Source organism: Crocodylus siamensis, chromosome 12 (genome assembly GCF_052110815.1).
Source record: "Crocodylus siamensis isolate JL-2025a chromosome 12, ASM5211081v1, whole genome shotgun sequence".
NCBI lineage: Eukaryota > Metazoa > Chordata > Crocodylia > Crocodylidae > Crocodylus > Crocodylus siamensis.
Window position 1 is genome coordinate 34,498,423 of NC_143406.1, and position 19,882 is coordinate 34,518,304.

Genomic DNA, 19,882 nt, shown 5'->3' on the forward strand with positions numbered 1-19,882 from the left:
TCCAAATAATATCTCATTTGCAGATACTGGAAGTTTCATTACCATCTGGGCTTCATTCTGGGTACCTTTGAAACAGAAAGCACCAGCAGCTTGTCAGAGCCAAGAGAAAGGGTTTTCAAAAATGTGTTGTTTTTTAAAAAATGTCTACATGTCCCAGATCTCCTGTGTGTGGGATGTGGAGTATGAATATTCAAGCTTAATTCTGTTTCAGTTTTGATCTCTGCTTACCTTAAGTCACCTGTACTATATCTCTTACAGTGATTCTGTAACTGTTTAGAGATCTAGTCACTTCAACAGGTTGTCACTAATTTTGTTTAGTCGTGTCTACACAACTTATTGTTATCACAATAGTATGAGATTTCCCACTTGCCCATCTTAGTGTTTTGCATTAGTATATTTTTGAGAAAATCCTGGCAAGTACCTGTAGTAGTTTGTTGCAGAACTGAGCTAAAATAATTTTCAAGCGTCTGATTTCAGGGCTATAGTAATAAATAAAGCACTGTGATTCATTTCTATATATAAGTTATACTGTTGTAAGCTGGGTTTTCTGTCTTTAGAATTCAGTACTTCTTTCTTTAACCTAACGTCTTCAGGTGTTTATGAAGTGACCCCACGTTCCTGTCATCGATTTGAGCATGAGTACTACACTTATGATACGTAAGCAAATATAACACCCAAAGCATTTGATCTTGTAACTGCCATAACAGATGCTTTCTTCAGATGAGGCTGGTTTTTTTAACTATTGGATGAAGTGAGCTTTATCTTACAAAAGTTTGTGCTATATATAATATATATATATATATAGCATAATACGTGTGTGTATATACATACACACGCACGTGTGCGTGTGCTCACGTATGGTGCAAACTTGACTTCAGACCAACGTGGCTGACTTTTATTTAAACCCATCAGGAACGACATGTTGGCTGTGATTCATTTTAACCACTAGGGGGAGTCCTTATCACAGCAATGTGGAAAGGAACTGCTTTTGCTTTAGCTGCCTCTGTAAAAGCAAATAAACAATCAAATTATTTTAATCCTAGAGTTTTAAAAACGTTTTACCATTTTAAATTGATCTTTTTGATACTTTTATTTCTCCTTATATTGAATTTTTCTTTGTAACAAATACCGAAATGGTTTCGATATGGAGCACTGATCACTTGATATCATGTTTGAGAAGAGCAGTTGAATTGTGTAACTAGTTGTAGTGTTGTGACTACATTCCAGCTGTGGTAGTTACCTTCTGCTTATACCTGGTACTTTAGCTGAATAAGGTATTTGCCCTAAACAGCTGTTGTGTGGTGCTCAGATTCCTGAGTTGATTGTACTTCTTTGGTGGGTGGAGTAGTTCATTATCGGTTTATTCCTGTAGTACCCAGGGCCAAGCCTCTGTTAAATAGAAACCTAACGGGAGATTGTGCCTGGTTCAGAGAATAACTAGTCAAACTAGACAAGCCAGTTGCTGGGAAGGAGAGTGGAGGCACAGACACAGGAAATGACTTGTCAGTTTGCTCTATGACCTTGGTTATGCCACCTCCATAACTGGTATGTCATAGTTTTAAGGTAAATAGAATAGTCCGGGGAAAACTCACTAAATGAGATTTCTTCTTTTCTTCTTCAGAAGGAAATATGTAGTTCCTTTCTTTTCTTTTGGCTTACAGGTCCTCTCCCAGTATCCTGACCCTGACTGCAATTCGGCACCATGTCCTTGGGACAATAACAACAGATAAACTGATGGATGTGACTGTTACCATTAAGTAAGAACAAAGAAACTTCGGAGTTGTTAAAAATGATATCCTATTCATAAAGTTTTATTTGAGTTTGTAATATTGAAGCCAGCACAGCTGTGGCACAAGTGTTCCTGGTTTTTAGTTCCAGCAATTTTGAGTCACAGGCTGTCCTTAGGATTTTGTGTGGATGGATAAGTGGTTCGTGAGTGTTATTTTATGCATTATCTCTCTCTCTCTCTCTATTCAGCTGTTCCATATATATTTGTGAGAGTGTTACAAAAAACACAGTTAAGATGTTCCAAGAGATGATAACTGTTAGTGAACTGGGTTTTAATTTCTCTAGAATTCATCTGAACTTTTTAGTCTGTTTTGGATACCTTTGTTTTGGGATCTGTTTTTTCTCTTAGCACTTCAAGAAGAGAGACCTGTTTTCTGCTTTAGACCATTGTTATTGGCATGAAGAAGCTATAAAAAGGAAACCATGTAGAATGATTACATGCTAATGCGCCAGGTTATATTAGCTGAAAATGCAGGTTGCAGGGGGATTTGTGAACAGTTTTAATTGTTTGAGGTGTCAAGTGAGGCTGGGAGATGCTGACTTGATGAGATCTTTACTAGAGCTCTGCTGATGCTCATGTATTCTAACCAGCTTTCTCAGACTTTCATAAAATATTATAAACCTCTTAGCAAAGTAAAAATCCCTGAAGGAAATTCAACCTCTAGCCTAGTGAACCTGCAGCAACTGGTAATACGGTAAAGTAACACAGAGATAGTAAAGAACTGATAGCTTTTTCCCCCAGTGCCGTTTAGCAGCTAGAACTGGAGGCCCAATACCAGGCCGTGCTCTGTTGGCAGCTGATGGTCAACAGACTGTGTTCAGCCTACTTCTTGTTTTTTGGCTATTTTGTGAAAAGCAAGAACACATCCTGGACGCCTCAAATGGGATTGAGTTCTTGGGGTAAAAACGTGTGTATATATAACACTAGCCATTTAATGAGAATATGATTAGAAAATATCCATAATATTTCTAGATTCCAAGCAAGTACATAATAGCATGTCATGGGATTCGCCTGTAGACCGCAATTAATCAGTTTACAATTCCTGATAAAATAGATGGCACAGCCCTCCGTGTATGTGGGTCAAAACTAGAGTGTGAGTAGGGTATGTGATCTCTGCTTGCACCCTTTCCCCCTCGAATGGCCTAGTGTAGGAAGATCCATTGCACTCCTTGGTATAGCTATTATGGGGAAAATGTGAAAACTTGTCATATTTCTCAGGATCAACTTTTTGATGTGTAGATCAGGGCTGGCCTGTCCTATCCTGCAAAACCTGTGGCTGCAGGGGGCCCCACAGCCAAGGGGCCCCCAGCATTGGACCACTTGCCATACTTCACTCCACTGCTGCTGCTGCTGCCAGCTTCTTCGTGTCGGGGGCCCCAAAACCTTCTTGCAGGGGACCCTAAAAAATTGTGGGCCTGGTGTAGATGACCTGGCTATTAAAGAGAAACGAGATACAGTACAAAGGATGATCAATGACCATAGATATAAACAAAATAATAGTGCAGAGTGGAAGGAAGTTGTTACGGTATGGCCAGAGTGCGGGAATACCTGTTACGTTCCTCTAGACAATTTTTGCATCCAAGCTATTGAGAAGTAGAGTGTAGATAAATATGCAGGACTATTATAACATCTGTTTTTTATATCGAGGTAAGACCTGTGTACTTCCTAAGGAAGAAAGACAGCTCAGTACCTAGAAAAAAGCCTTGAAGTAAACTTTTGGTTGGTATGGCTGAACTGTTTTTGAACAAGATGTAATAGGGACTTGAGGAAATTATATGGAGGATTAAATACAATGAAATTGCAATGACTTCTGTGAGCAGAGAATATTGCTAGGATGATGGAAAAGAAGACATCAGCTGAGCATCTTTTAGAAAGACCATTCTCATGGGCTTTGACCTTGTGGCTTTGACCAAGGCAAAAATGGGAAAAAAAGACTGAACCCAGTTATAAGCGCTTTAAATATGAATGACCAAGAGTGGCAAAGAGGTGGAGGATGGGGGAATTGTGAAGAATGGCCACAGATCTTGATTTTATAGGATCAAGGAAAAACAGTAGTACTTGTACTTCAAGGTTGGTTCAATTTTGCTTTCCCTGAGGCAGGCCCTGTCATTTTTTGGAAGTCTCTAAAGTTCTGTTATCATCTAATAACATGTATTATTTCAGATTCAAGTACTTTCAGGCAGGGGTGTCAAACTCACCTGGGACCTAACACTAGAGCCGGACTACAGGGTTCCTTCTGGGTTGGATTGAGATTGGGGCATGGGGGCAGCTGCTGTGGCCGCCCAGGGATCTGAGGGAGGGGGTCTGGGTGAACAATAACGAACGTCCAGATAATAATGAACCAAACCTGCTGCCAGCAGCTGTGGCCAGCAGGGCAAAGGGTCCTGAATTCTGTAGGAGGCCTTGCCCCTCAACATTTCATTGTCCATCAGGCCAGCTAGAGAAGCTCTCTGGCCTGCAGGTCATATGCTTTACACCTTGCTCTAAGGACGAGGGGGGTGTACTGTCCCCCCTCATTGTCTAAATAGAAACATTTCCATTGGTGTTAAGTTATGCAGAATTGTTTCAGTCTAGTTTTGAGACAACAGCTTAGTTAATATTGTTTTTCTGTATGTGGTTCTGTTCTGTAGAAGTTACCATCCTTCAGCATTGATACTCTGCCCCCTTTATATTGCTTGTGTACTGTTAGCAATGCACATGCTGCACTTTTCAGGTTTTTAGAGGTTTCCTAGTACAGGAAAAATAAAGATGATCTCTCACATGCTTAGATTCAGTCTGTGTAACTGAACTTACTGTGTTCAGGTAGTCTTAAATTTTGAATAACCAGGCAGTTTTCCTCTGGGAGAATTTGTACAGCTTTCTGTTCTCTTTGAATGTTGCTTTCTAGCAGTAGTTGGCAGATAGGGATGAGTAAAGAGATTTCTGCCTTTGCTTTAGTTTTATTTGCACTTGGAGGAGGTAGTAGCATTAAAGGAGGATGGTTAAAGAAAGTGAGGGGGCTAAAATTTCCTGCAGTCTGAAATAGGAGAGAGGAGATACAATGAGGATGTAGCTTCTGTTCCAAAGAGAGAACATTTTGTCTTCCTCTTATGTTTTCAGATCATCGATTGACAGCGAACCTGCCTTAGTCTTAGGGCCCCTGAAATCTCTGCAAGAGGTGCGTCGGGAGCAGCAGCTGGCAGAGATTGAGGCTCGCAGACAGGAAAGAGAGAGGAAGGGGCAAGAGGAGGAAGGAACAAAGCCACCCGTGCAAGAAATGGTGGATGAACTCCGCGGGCCATTTGCATATGAATTTTCATACTGGGCAAGGTACTATAATATATTCGGCACAGTAGTACAGCGCAGTTCTCATGGGGCTATTGTCTATCATTGTCTTAGGTCCCCGCCACTGTGGGGTACTGCCATTTGGAGGGAATAGGTCAGTTGTTCAAATTCCTTTGGTGAATCTCAGTGACTGCAGCCTAAAAATGCATAACATGAATGTCTCAGCTTACTCCTAGGTCCTGTGCTGCCCTCCACCTCTCTGGATGTTCACACTGGTGAGAATGCAGTGCTGCAAGAGACCTGCTAATTACAATTCTGCTTATTTTGTAGGTCTGGAGAAAAAATCACTGTGACACCTTCATCAAAGGAGCTGCTTTTCTATCCACCCTCTGTGGAAACAGTTGTCAGTGGAGGTAAAAACATAATATATAGCAAAAAAAAAGAAGACACAGTGCAGTTTTATACAGGCAAACATTATCCCCACATATCAAATTATAAGATGCTTTTCAAAGGAAGTTGTGACATTATGTATCCAGTTTCAGCTGCATTCCAGTTTGCATGGGCTAATTTCCCTTTTTGAAAATGGAAAGCACTTGAGCTACAGGAGTGTAAAGAAATATAAATCTATGCTTCACCAGATGTACATCATTCAGTCCAATTGTATTCTGGGTAAAAATGAGGATTCCTACATGCTATAGTAATATTCAGGATGATGATAACCTGAGAAAAGAAACTTCCTGCCTAGTAAGGATATCCAAGCAATATCTTTCCTTTCACTTGGCTCTTGAGGAAGGAAATGAAAGGGACTCTGACTTTGGTCATAATTAGTTCTGTTGGTTGTCCGGTGCAGAGATTTTAAGTTTCTCCATTTGTGGTTTCCTTATCCTCTCAGGCTAGGGACAGGCATTCAAAAAGCTTGAGCCTAAATTGATTCAATCTTTGCAGGTTAGTTTAACTTGGCTAGAGTGAACCAGTTTGTAACTGTAAAGACATCCCCTCTGGACTGAGGAAATGCAGACACATGTCTGCGGTGGCTCAAGCTAGAACCCAGGGGGTTATAGAGCAGCCCTCTCTTCCCTTCCCTTTCATGGTGCTGAGCTGAGGGGCGGCATGGTGTGGCCCCAGCAGGATGCTCTGATTAGGGAAGTGTTCACTCCCCCCTCGCTGCTTCTGACCAGTGAGGGTGCCAGCAGGGAGTTAGTTACACAGCAGGGAGTTACACAGGGAGTAACAGAGCATTTATCAGCCCATCAAGAAAACAAAAGCCTCTTTCATTAGTTCAAGCTCTTCTTAAACAGCTTTTTCCAAGGAAGGAATGGAGGGCTGTTAACAGCTGACCTGTTGATTAGCTCCAAAAAGCCCTAAGCAGACGGTGTCCTGTTTGTCTTACACAGACTCCTCTCAGCATTAGCTAGCAAACCACATGCTGATTACCATCAGTGATATGGGAGAGGGGAGGGGGGAATCCCTGCTTAAGCAGCGGGGCATGGGGAAGCCAGGCAGATGCTGTTGTGCCTGCCTGCTCTGCTGGAGCTCCAGCAAGGGAGCAGAGAGCCTTGCTCAGGGCTGCAAAGCATCTAGGATGCTGGGGGACTCTGGTTTAAGTTAAACCAGGAAGAGGTCTGGCACAGACATTGCATAAACCAGTTTGAGTCAAATCAGTTAAGTCTGATGCTACATTCAACTGGGTTTATCTCAGATTGGTTTCAGCCATTTTCACTGATTTATGTGCACTGAACATCTGTTCTGTTACAGGTTTAAACCAGTTTCTGATCACTTAAACCAGCTTATGTGTAATATCTGTCCCTAGCCTCAAAGTTCAGCTGGTGAATGGAAACTTTTGTCACCAATGATTTTTGTTAAATAATTGTAATAAATAATAATAGATTGCAATAACTGCATTAGACATATTTATCAAACAAAGACATTTATTTTAGAATATCAGTTGTACCTACAGTCAGTATTGATGCAGTTGCACATTCTTAGTGTTTGTCCTATTTGCCTTAGGTTTGTGAAATTTGCAACCTCTTGGAAAGTATTTTGTGTTTTTGTACCCACAGAATGTTCAAATACTGCACAAGATAGTACTTTTGGTTCTTGCACACCAGTAAATTTAACTTTTTACTGGTAACATTATCATTAATGTGGCTTGGTCTTCCCTCAAAAGTTCTTGCTAATGTGTGAACTACTAGTGTCACTATGGGAAGTGTTACCGTGGCTTTTGGATTCAGATTTAAACTTGACCAGTACACAGTGGTTTATGTACAAATGAATGCCCCAAGTAATCTAGCAAACCCAAGACATCAGTGTTGGGTTTGTGCTTCTAGTTTTGAAGTGCAGTTAATTGATTTTAGCATGATCTGTGCTGGTAGGTTTTATGGTCAAATGTGGGACTATTATGATCATCTAGGGTAATGTTACTGAGCTGTTCTTGAGGGTATTTTTAACCTTTGTTTTTTCCCCCTTTGTCACACTAAGAAAGCTGCCCTGGGAAGCTGATAGCGATCCATGGAAAAGCAGGTTTATTTCTGGAAGGACAGATTCATCCTGAATTGGAGGGTGTTGAGATTATCATTGGTGTAAAGGGAGCGACTTCACCACTTATCACAGTTTTTACTGATGACAAAGGCTCCTACAGGTAAATAGGATACTTGTTTTCTTTAGGGGGGGGCACCGATAGAGATTTTGGGGGCTGATACTGATAGCTGCATTTTAAAGAGGCATATCAGCCGATACTGATCTGACTTCTGATACAGCTGCATGCAGCTGGTAAGTCTGTTGTGGTGGAAGGGGAGTGGGGAGGGGAAGGAATGTGGGGGGCAGATCAATGCCCCCATGATGAGGTGGGGCTGGGCCTGGGGTAGGCACTGCCTGGGAAGTACAGGGCATGGGACGGAGCTGTGGCTCATCCAGGGGGGCGTGGGGAGGGGAACAACGCTCTGTGCACCCTGGGAACACATGGGGAGGGGTCATGTGCCCCTGGGATCTACGTGGTGCGGGGCAGGCTGTGGGTTGGGGCGGGCTCTTCCTGGGTGGGGGACAGAGGGGAGCTGTCCTGGGCTGTGTTGCGCTGGGGTTGGTGGCAGCAGCACTGGGAGGAGGGGTTACTGGGGGGGCTATAGAAAAATTTGCAATGGCTGCAGCCCCTCACCCGTAGCCCCTCTCCTAGCGCTGCTGCCACCCACCCTGAGTGCAGTGCAGCCTAGTCCCCACTTCCCCCCCTGCCAGGAAGAGCCCAGTGTGGCCCACAGCTGTAGTTCGCTCTGCCGCACCCTGCACCAATCCGGGGGCACTTCCCCCCCAGTGCCCTCCCAGGGTGCATGCAGCAGCAGGAACCACTACCTCTCCCTGCGATCCCCGGACAAGCCGTGACTCCATCCTGCACCTCGCCCCAGTTTGGCAGCACGTAGTCCAGCCCCTGCCCTGCTCTCTCCCTCACCGTGGGGGGGTGTTGATCTGCCCCCCCACACGCCTTCCCTCCCCCCCTCTCCATCCACCACAACAGACTTAACAGCTGCATACAGCTCTCCAAGCTGCTGGGCTGTTTTCCTTGCTATCTGTGTGCTGCACTGCGGTGGCACGCATGCACAGGCTTTTATCAGATTATTTATGGCCACTTCAGGCCAATTTCTGATGTAGTCAATTTTCTTTATATTGGTGCCGATCCAATGTTGGACTGATGTATCGGTATACCTCTAGTTTTCCTTTTTTGGGTACCCTCATTTAAGTCTTGTTGTGACTATAAATTTGACATGTGTTCATTATTAGTATTGTTTTTGGCAGAGCTTGTCTTTTAAGATTCATTCTTCTTCCCTTTTATTTGAAGTGTTGGACCACTCCATAGTGACTTGGAATATACTGTTACAGCACAGAAAGAAGGGTATGTCTTGACTGCAGTGGAGGGAACAGTTGGGGACTTCAAAGCTTTTGCTCTTGCTGGAGTGACTTTTGAGGTAATGTTCTTCACACTTCATCTTTCTTGAGGGGAAAATGTGCAGCAGAAGCCTCCACATCAAAACCCCTAAACATACCCATATTACCGACGTAGAGAAGATTGTGTGATCTGGGCGGATTTAGCCATTGCATGATTTTGGTGTTTTTTAATGCCAAATGCAGCAGTTTTTTTCCTGTTTTATAATGAAGGTGTTAGACTCTGTCCTGCAAATATTGGTATTGCTTTTTGGTAAGTTAGGCCTTTTCTCCATTGTCTCTTTACCTATAAAAATGTCCTGGTGTCAGTATCTCACAGTAAATAACAAGTATTTCACAGTATCTCACAGCAATGCTACTATTAACTGATTGCTGCTTTTTAAAAAATAGATTAAATCTGAAGAAGACCAGCCTCTTGCAGGGGTTCTCCTGTCCCTTAGTGGAGGTGTGTTCCGTTCCAATCTCCTGACACAGGACAATGGCATGCTGACCTTTTCCAACCTGGTAAGGTGCCTGATTTTGCCCCTACTGTGAATATGCTTATACATGCCCCTTGCCCTCACAGTTGAGATGTTAGCAATGCTCCTGAGCTTGGCAAGCCCACATTCTCATTCCATTTAACCAGCCATGATAGAAGTGTGTGTCTCAGAAGTGGCAAGCCACAGTTCTCTGTCCATATTTCACTAAGTGAAATAGGTGAAAACTAATTAAAAAAAAAAAAGGACTCCTTGATTATGGCTTGAATCTTCCACACCAAGCTGGCAGACTGGTCTGGTCCATGGTTAGGGACCACTGGAATTTGTTCTGGAAGTATGCTGTGCAGCAGCTCCTTTCATCTTGGAGTTTCCCCTGCATGCCCCTCTGCCTCTGATTGGCAGAGGGACTCCATTGGCCTTGCCAGTTGCTCCTAGTGGCTGGGAGGCAGAAACTGCGGTTTTAAATATGCTGCAATTTTTGCTTCCTGGCTGGTCGGCAACAAGAAGCGGGGCCGCTGGGGCCCCTCTGCCAGTTAGTAATGGGAGACAAAAACAACAGCATATTTAAAACTGTGTTTTCCACCTCACCTGATCAGCAGCTGGGGCACACATAGGAGCAACTCCAAGGATAAAGCACCTGCTGTGCAGTGTACTTGTGCGAATTCCAGCGGTCCCTATCCATGGTGTCAGCACACGACATGTAAATATGAAGCTATAAAATTGGTCTCATAACCTTTGAGACTTTGGGGAAGGAATTCAACACATAAGAGGATCATTCACCTGTTAGTGTACACAGCTGGCCCGCGTTTCCTTGCACATGTGGCTCTGCTTTTCTGGTTGCTACTTGTCAGTTACACTTCGTAAATAATGTCTATACACATGTGGGGGGGAGGGGGCATTTTAATTAGAGCAGTTCCTGGAGAGCCACTCTAATTAAAATGCTTCAGTGTCATGTGTTTTAAGCTCCTACGCATTTAAAAATGGCCACGAGACACTTTAACTAAAGCTCATTGGACAAGCTTTAGTTAAAGCCCCCCAGCGGCCATTTCTAAACCCACAGGGGCTTATACATGTGATGCTTCGGCAATGCTAGAGCATTCTAATTAGAACGTGTTGGAGTATGTGTATGGGCGCAATGACTTTGACCAGAGTTCCCCTGTCCATTGTGCCTCATGCTGTTTTCCAGTACATCTGTGTTTTATGGTGCCAATAACCCCGTTTTTCAAAGTGCTAATATTAGGTGGACTAATGCAGCATGTGATTTGGGGTCTGGGGAGAACCTTAGCCTAGAAAGCATGGAGTTTTTTGGGAAATGCAGTCTATAGGAGGCAAGTGGCTTGTTCTGAGTACATTAATGGCAGTAAACTGGAATTGCATGATGCTTTTCTGTAGAGTCCAGGGCAGTATTACTTTAAACCGATGATGAAAGAATTCCGCTTTGAGCCATCTTCACAAATGATTGAAGTGCAGGAGGGACAGAATCTGAAAATCAGGATAACAGGTTACAGGACAGCTTATAGGTAAGTAGAGTTGATATATCATGCTGCATTACTGAATGAAAACTGCCCCACTGTCTGCTTGGACAGGTGCTAAACCAAAGTTTTCCATTGGTGTACCTTTATACAGGTTGTTTGTACGAGCTTTTGAAGGCAGAACTTAACTTTTTTATGCTGAACTTTATAGATGGTTATTTTCCAGTGTATTTGAAGATGATGTTTTATGACAGAATACACATAAGATAAAACATTGCTCCGAAAGATTTTTGGGACACTTTATGCTACTGTCACAAAGTCTGCACCATAGCCAGTGGGAAAGGGAAGGATTGCATGTGGAACACTTTCTTTAAAAAATTGGCATCTTTCTGTTGGCTATAAAAGCAAAGTGTCTCTTTAAATGTTTGCAGTAAAGCACTTGTCTGAAGTAACTGATAGGCCTGTGCGAATAAGGAAGTATTCTATTCGGATTTGGCCCATTCGGGGGACAGTAATTTGATTCGGAGATTCAGGTCACTGTTCCAAATTGATACGGCCAACCCGGCTTCAGAAGATTGGGTGCTGATTCGGTGATTTGGCCGTAGACTATAATGGGGAATCACTGAAATACCTATAAATTTGTCATTTTTTGGCAGATTTGGATGAAAACAGCAGGGAGGGTAGCCTGCCAAGTTTCAAGGAGAAAAGTGCAGGGGTTTCTGGGAAACTGCACCTCAAACTGCTGAAAGCAAAACTCATGTGACTTGTGTGTGTTAAGGCAGATTTGGATGGAAACAGCAGGAATGGTAGCCCTCCTGGTACCAGTTAGATCTCTGCCCACCCACCTGTTTCTGGGCCAGTTGCCCACCCCTCTTTTGCTCAGTCTGAAACAGCTCACAAAAGGGGAAGAAAAGCTGCAGACAGAGGCTTATGTGCTGTTTCTATGTCCCTCCCCCAGAGCACTGTGTTTGGAAGGGGACTTGGGGAAAGATCACAGTCACTGGCCAGCTACAAATGTCAGTCTTTCCCCCCTGCTTTCCCTCCCTTGTCTCAGTTTTGGTTCCTCTGAAAGACTGACTTCCGAATCTTTTTCCAGATTGATTCGGAGGGGTTTTCTGGTGCTTTGGATTTGGTGATTCGGCCTCTGAATCAGGCTGAATCTTCTCTGAATGGTATCGGCGACTGAAGCTTCACGCCCCTAGTAATTGATCCAAATTTTCTGCCTCTAGCTGTTATGGCACAGTTTCTTCTTTAAATGGGGAACCTGAACAAGGAGTTTCAGTGGAAGCTGTGGGACAGAAAGACTGTAGTATGTATGGAGAAGACACAATAACGGATGAAGAGGGTAAATTCAGGCTGCGTGGACTTTTGGTAAGGAGTATCACAGTGGTATATTTGCTTTCATGTTATTGAGTGCCTATACACAAGTGTGGAGCACACTTGATTAATTGAGACTGCTGGAGTGTGGCAATTGCTGCACTCCAACAGCCTCCTGTGTGTTGTGCATCAGCTTCCCCATGCTTAAAAATGGTGGTGGGGGTGCTTGAACTTTAGTTCAGGTGCCTCCGCCGCCATTTTTAAGTGTGGGGATGCTGATACAGGAGACACAGCGGTGCTTTAATTAGAGCAGCTCTCGGCGGTGCTCTAACTAAAACACCTGCTCCCTCACCCCTGAAGCACGTATAGAAGTGCCCATTGTGTTTAGTTTTTCTGCTGATGAGATGCAGCCTGTAGTTAGTTACAGATTCCTGTGCTCTCGTTCTGTTGCTAGATCAGACTCCCTCTGCAGAAGGAGACACTGTAGTGTAGTAGTAGTTAATTCTACTAAAAGACTAAAAGTCTTTAGTAGACTCTTCCATAGGCATCTATGGAATTTCATTGACATGGTATGGAGGTCTCCCATACTTGGATGTAATAACGGCGAATCAATATGTAATATACCTATATGGAGTCAATATATAGTACTAGAGAGGAATGTGGCCTAGGCAAAGAGAAGTTTCGGGAATACTAGTTTTCAGCATGAAACTGTTACTGTAGTAGTATCTATTTTTTTAATAGGCTATCAGGCATATTTTATATATGGAGTAGCATGTTTCTAAAAGAAGTGGAGTGGAAGTAGATATTTTGGACCGGCATGTCTGAGGTCAGCTTACTTAGTCATAAACCAAGCTTTAGTTTTCTGTGTTCATTTGAAAACCTCTTGAGTATCTGAATGCTTTTAATAACAATGTATTATTTCTCACTGACAGGATTTTTTTTCTCTAAATTTTGTTTTTAGCCTGGCTGTGTGTATCATGTCCAACTCAAAGCTGAAGGCAATGATCATATTGAAAGAGCCTTGCCCCAGAATCGTGCAATTGAGGTAAAGTCTCCTTATAGCAACCTTTAAACTTTGCATGGGCAAGTGCTGCCTTCTAATACTGGGGGGGGCACCAGTAGCCGATCACTGACCAGGGGTGGGGGTCCCCCAGCGGGCAATTGCTGCCACCAGCAGAAGTGCTGGTGGCAAAACCAAAAATGCCAGCAGCAAACTCAGAAGTGCCGCTGGCGCTTCTTGTGGGGGCTGGAAGCGGGTGCATGGCCAATCTCAGGGGGTGCCCCCTACATGTTCCGAATGAAATTTTGCCTGTTTATCTTGAGTCTGTCTGGGTGTTTTATATACCCTCCCCATTCTTGGTATTGGGATCAGCCTAAACTAAGTGCCTAAGACAGAGAAGTAATATATAGCACATTATTTTCATTATTACGTGCAACAAAGCATTAGCTAGCAACTCCAGATGATTTAATTTTTCAGCTTGCACAATTATTTAAATTACTTATTGGTGTCTCTGCTGAATCACATGTGGTAGGTATCTTTTCTTCTTGCTCCAAAACCTGAAGTCTTGGTGCAGGTAAAATTACTGTTCAGATCAGTGAATCTTTACTAAAATATAGTAAAAACCTCCTGAATTTAAAACTCAAATGTTGTAAATAACCTTCCATCATTTGAGATTCAGATGCACAGCCTCTCACTTTTCTCTTGACATCCAGCAAAGGTTAATTGGCCCGCCATTAGTCATCTAGAAACAAGTCCTGCCCAGGGTGCCCTCTGCTGCAGTAAAGGGAAGGTGCAGAATTCGTTAAGCAATGCAAGTTTCCTTTCTAATAGTGCCTGCACTTGCAGGGGAGGAAAGAGCCCACACACATTGCAGAAAACAGATCAGTCTGTGTGCTGTACGTGATAGCCTGTTTATGCTAATGTGTACCAGTCTCATCTGAACTAGCCTGCCAGCTGGTGAAATTCATGTCCAGGTTTAAAACACAGAATTTGAAACTCTTCTAGATTAGACTTACGGTAGCCAGTTTGGGGACCTGTTCCCTTTATCCCTCTTTGATACCCCAAACTTTTTCACAGCATCTGTTCTCATCACAGCTCAACTTTTAATGCTGCTTAAAAGAGACTTTTTTCTTTCACTGATCAGAATTTGGGGGTTAAAAAAGCAAATATTGTATTTACTTGATTCTAAGATGAGGCTTCCCCCATTTAACATATGGGGGAAAGCCCTTCATCTCAGCATTGAGTACAAGGGCAGTGGGAGAGGGGCAGGCAGCTGTTGTGGCTTGGGCTCCAGCCCTACCCAGGATCAGATCTGTTATTGCAGTGAATAATAGCTGCTCCCACTCTCCACTGTTTCTACTCTCTGCCTTCTCCCCCCTACAGCCAGTTCCACCCCCATATGCAGCCTCTACTCCCCTACCTGCCCCTCTCCTTGTCCCCCTTACCCTTGCTCCATGCCAGCAGGCTCTGTATATGGCTTGGGACACTGAGCATGGTCCCGACTCAGTGCCATAACAGCGGTGTGCAGCCCACTTGGCTGTTGTGGGGCCAGCCTGGGGGTGTGCTCAGTAGCCCAGGCTACAGTGGGGGATGGAGCCTCTGGTGTGGAGCAGAGGCTGGGGGCATGGAGGAGGAAGCAGGGAGCAGAAGTTGGAGCTGAAAAGGCTTGAAGGAAGAATCATGTCAGACGACTTTCACCCCCCCCCCCCCCCCAGAGCAGTTTCTAGTTTCAAGTTTTGGTGGCAAACTACTCTGCCTTCTAGCATCATAATAAATGCCTGATGCACAAGCACAGGTGAAATCTGTCTTAGTACAGCTCTGGTGCAATTAAGAGCCCTGCTTCAAAATAAATATGTGGTTTTGGTAGTTCTAATATTTATTCATGCCGGCTAATATTTAATCTAATGTTTATATATAGATATTTATCTAATCTAACCTTACATTTATCTAATCTAATATTTATAATTTAAATCTTGGTAGTGAACTATCCAGTATTTACAAATCAGTTTTCTGCTTACACTGGAGAGAAAAAAAACAACTGACTACAAAGGTTTCAACATTTCACATGGCTCTTACTGTAGGAAAACCAGTAGTTTGGGTTTTTTTGTTGTTTTTTTTAAATTCACAGGGATATCTGTGTTCTTGTTGCCTTTTCTTTCTAGCAATATAACCATACTTGTGTTTGTACATTGTAGGTTGGGGATAGAGACATCGATGATGTGAATATTATAGCATTTCGACAGATTAACCAATTTGATTTAAGTGGAAATGTGATCACTTCTGCAGAGTATCTCTCTACCTTATGTGTAAGTTCACCCCTTTCATACTTTTCTCAGTTCCAGGATAATTGTGTCTTGAGCCACTGGAATTTGGACTGTCGCTAGAGCCTACATCTTAGTCATACTACTAGTGACTTTCTAAAAAAAATCAGTTTGAGTTACAGGTGATGTTTCAGTATTCTTCCTGTCCTTGTTCAGAAATAAGGAGAAACTCTCTCTCTCAAGTTGGCTTGCTGGCTCTCTGAGCTAGTGGGGCCTGTTTTCTCCATGGGAGATTCAAGCTTTGTAGAGAAAGCAAAGCAGTAGAATTGAAGCTACATCCTGAAATAACTTGGGCTGATTTTTGGGGGGGAGTTGAGCAGTGATTGTGTTGCAAGTGCCCCCAAAAAATCAGGGCAGGTTGTTTTAGTGCACAAGTATGGAGTTGCTGCCAAAAGTGCTGTGTTTGCAAGTTTGATGATGTTGCTTTGTTTGCAGTGTTAATGGCAGCAAGGCAAATATTTAAGTTAAGGCCTAGAATTAAAAATAGGTTTGTAAAAACCAGTCTCGTCCTCTCCTCCCACCACTTTCTTGCCAAGACCTTTGTGCCAGCTCATTAGGTTTTTTTTAGGAGATGCTGAAAGCACCAAAGCAAAACAAGTATGAAAGGAAAAATGTCATGTTACAGAGTACTGTTCTCAGCTTTTTAGGGGAATTTAGTACTTACTAAAATTTAGTCCAGGTGAATAAGGAAAGAAAATTGATTGTGTTTTAGCATGTAATACATTTACATGGCTTCAAACCCACATGTTTCCATATTACCTGCAGTCTTATAATATTTTTAATTCTTGTGCTCACTCTGTGGATGTGCCCTTTGGTCACTCTGGTCTTTCATGCAAAGATTTTTATCATAGACATAAGTGAGAGGTTTTGCAACCTTCACTTTAGCTCCCTGTGGCTGCATAAACTGACAGATGAACTGGCAGTCTCTGCTCTGAGCTCTGGTTGGAGCTGAATTCTCAGACATACAGAGCAGAATTGATGAGAATTAGCTGCACAGTAACTGCAAGGACTGGACCTGGCTCTGCCAGCTGTTTGAACAGTGGACTGGGTAGTAGTTATTTTTTATAAGCACAACAATTCATTAAATTGGCACAGAGAAATAGAAGCCACTGTAAAGCTTCTAGTATGTTTCTTGAGAGAGAAATCTGAGGTCCTAGTAGAAGAGTTTTTACAAACTGTGAGATCTGACATTGCAAGTTACCAGGGGCTTTGGGACTGTTTAAAGTTCTCTGAAAAGCCATTGTGAGCCTTTAAAATTTCAGAGTGTGACAGTCCAGGTGTTACAAATTGCCTGGCTGGCTATGACATTTTTTTTTGAAAATCTGTGCACTGGGTTTAGAAGTGTGTATTTTTTTTTTCTCTCAAGAAATGGGATCTCTGAAATGTGTGTCATGTTGGATTTGTACATCTTTGTTTTGTGCTTCCCCCTTTTACATCTCACAGGTGAAGCTTTACAAAAGTGAAAACCTTGACAATCCAACTCATACGGTCTCCTTAGGCCAGTCCCTCTTCTTTCATTTCCCACCATTGCTCCGGGATGGAGAGGTATGACAGCAGCTTTGTTCCGTTTAGTTCTCTGTCTCTTGTATTATTTCATGAGCGTTTGTTGTACTGAACTGATCTGTCTGTGTGCAGGACTGACCATTGTCTTAGCAGGTTTTATTAAATTGGTATTGTTTAAGTCCTTCTTTCTGTGTCCAAGACTGGTATGTCCTGCTGTAGCTGGTAACTGATTGTATTTTTTATATACAGAATTATGTGGTGTTCTTGGATTCCACACTGTCCAAGTCCCAGTATGATTATACCCTACCTCAAGTTTCTTTCACTGCCACTGGTTACCACAAGCACATCACTCTGGTCTTCAGTCCAACTGTAAGTATCAGATATACACTTTGTTTTTAAATTTCAGCTTGAGGTGTTAGATTTGTTATTGTAGCTTGCTTGTTTTCCTGCGGACTCCATTTAACTTCCGTTTTTGTACAATGAAAAAGCTTCTTGGGACAAATTGAAGTTAAACGAAAGTCATACCATTGGGCTATAATAGCATCGGTGAGTGATTTAAAAACCTGTCTTACCTGGGTATGTGGGATAAGTGGAGGAAAAGAATAGTAGTCATGGTAACTATAATTGGTAGAGATCTGGTAGTGACCGAAACCCATTATATTTGCAATCGAAGGAAACGGTTGCTTTAGTAATTCCATGATGACTTCCTCAGCTATGTAAGGGCTGTTAGTTACAAGCAACAAAGCTGGGAAGTTCCTTGGTTAGTGTTAGTTCAGTCTTAACCTTTACCAAGGTTATCGGGTAAGCTGGGGAGATTCTTCAGACTACCTCATGGAGAAAACTTCCACCACTCCCTTGAGAGAGGTTTTATCTTTTAAGACTATTCTTCCTCAGCAAAGAGTTGAACGGTGCAACCAGTTTAGCAAAGCTTTCTATACAGCATTTTAATGAAATGTTTTGTTTCTGGCTCAGTGCACATTCGGACCCCAATGAAACATGAGGGAAACATGGAATGGCAGCTATGGATGAAGGATACAGGATATGCCTGGATGCTTTTGTGTTAGTGTAGTTGCTGTAATCGCTGGGCTTGGGAAGTTTTAGGCAGTGTGTGTCAGGTAAATCAAAATGTGTCCTGTTGATGGTAAAGTGGTCAAAAGGTCCCTAGTGCTTGGCTTTAGGTATTAGCTTTAGAAACAAGCTAACAACAAAAAATTAGTGAGTGAGCTAAACAGAACAAAGGCTTCTTGCAGACTTGAGGACATAGGCATAGGAGTTAGTCAGGTAGAAAGGGCTGATGGTGTCCTGGACTGTTTTGTTGGATAATTGTTTTTTTAGTCATTTTAGTCATTTAAGTTGAGAGGCATAATGGTTAAACAGCAGAAAATATTCTTAAAACCCCTGGCTATTGTTGCTTACAGAGAAAGATGCCTGAACAAGATATAGCCCAAGGATCCTATATCGCATTGCCGCTGACATTGCTCCTGCTGTTAGCTGGGTACAACCATGATAAGGTAACAAGCCTACCGTTTTACTGCTCCAGTACAGTGTTAGTGCAGTTGGGGTTTGTTGTTGGGGATATCTAGTTATGTTATGTTCAACAGCATAGGCTACGTTTCTATCAGTAGAAGAAACCATGATTTCAAATGTCTTGAAGCAACCTGTATGTTTAAAATGCCAAGTGCTAAAATGACTTCCTGTACTGCTGCTTTAATTTTGTTCTGCTTGTGGAAAAAGCAATGTGAACTCAGAGAGCGAAATCTAGCAATACAAGTCCTGTCCTTTATGCAAGTTGTTGTATTTCCTTTATGATGACCAAACCACAGTTTGAGGATTGGACTCTTAAGTCATCTCAAGACCCTTCAGTGAGCTGTGGTAGAGATCATCCTCGAATCGAGGGATTGCCAACGATAATGATGGTGACCAAAATGTCACCTCCTTGATATCTTAACTCTACCTCCTGGAAGGTGTTTTTCTTGCTGGAATGCAAAGTAGGCAACAGTTATTTTATTTAAACTTGAGCAGAAGAGCTTCTCTGGAGAGTGGAGTTCTGAGTTCCTCCTGTCTTGAAATTTATCTCTGGCCCAGGCCTTTAAGGCATGCAAGTTATTCAAGAAGTCCAGTTTTTTTGGACAGGTGGACACTGCTTGCCTGAGAATTTCTAAGGAGTGTTAGCATTCCAAGCTCACCTGCCATTGTAACTGTATTCTGCTTCCCCTTTCTTCCCCAGGTTATTCCCTTGCTGTTGCAGCTGACAAGTCGACTGCAAGGAGTACGAGCATTGGGACAGACAGGTTCTGACGCAAGTGGCCCTGAGGATGCAAAGAGACAAACAAAAAAACAGAAGATGAGACGGACGTGAGGTGAAAGGAACAATTGCCCAAAGTGACACTTTTGTCCAGCTGGAGCCCAAGGAGGTTTAGAAACAAGGCCACTAGACTGCAGTTTTGATGTGGACTTTACAATTTTATTGTTGCTTTGTGAGCCCTTTGTCAGAGGATCTCAGTTGTGGTTGTACATTTTCTATGGTCTGCAGATTGCCTTGTTTTAAAATAATTAATTGAATGCCTGTGTTGTCACTCTGAGTGTATCTTCAGCACTGAAGACCTCTTTTGTGTTGGAACAGCCTCCCAACAGGAGAACAAAATGACAAATTCATCTTCATGAATCATTAATGGAGCCAGTTCTAATAAAATGTGTCTGATTTCCCTTTTAGTCTTTATATTTGAGAATTTTTTCTTTATCTTTCCAACCATCCACTTAAGTGAGTCAGCCTTTAGGAGGTTCTGTAAAATCAATATGTGTTTTTTAAA

General features: G+C 42.7%; 1 protein-coding gene across 1 annotated transcript in view; it reads left to right on the forward strand.

Annotated features, from left to right (window-relative positions):
- LOC149854892 (BOS complex subunit NOMO1) overlaps positions 1-19,784 on the forward strand; it is a 37,827-nt gene extending 18,043 nt beyond the window's left edge. Inside the window, exons 17-31 of the mRNA XM_090023777.1 lie at positions 594-657; positions 1,662-1,757; positions 4,889-5,098; positions 5,384-5,466; positions 7,532-7,691; positions 8,880-9,006; positions 9,374-9,487; positions 10,852-10,979; positions 12,161-12,302; positions 13,210-13,293; positions 15,444-15,554; positions 17,013-17,114; positions 17,322-17,441; positions 18,491-18,583; positions 19,300-19,784. Of these exons, the coding sequence (XP_089879903.1) occupies positions 594-657; positions 1,662-1,757; positions 4,889-5,098; positions 5,384-5,466; positions 7,532-7,691; positions 8,880-9,006; positions 9,374-9,487; positions 10,852-10,979; positions 12,161-12,302; positions 13,210-13,293; positions 15,444-15,554; positions 17,013-17,114; positions 17,322-17,441; positions 18,491-18,583; positions 19,300-19,431 (1,766 nt within the window). The 3' untranslated portion in view covers positions 19,432-19,784. The remainder of the gene's footprint in view (positions 1-593; positions 658-1,661; positions 1,758-4,888; positions 5,099-5,383; positions 5,467-7,531; positions 7,692-8,879; positions 9,007-9,373; positions 9,488-10,851; positions 10,980-12,160; positions 12,303-13,209; positions 13,294-15,443; positions 15,555-17,012; positions 17,115-17,321; positions 17,442-18,490; positions 18,584-19,299) is intronic.
- Positions 19,785-19,882: the final 98 nt, after the last annotated feature.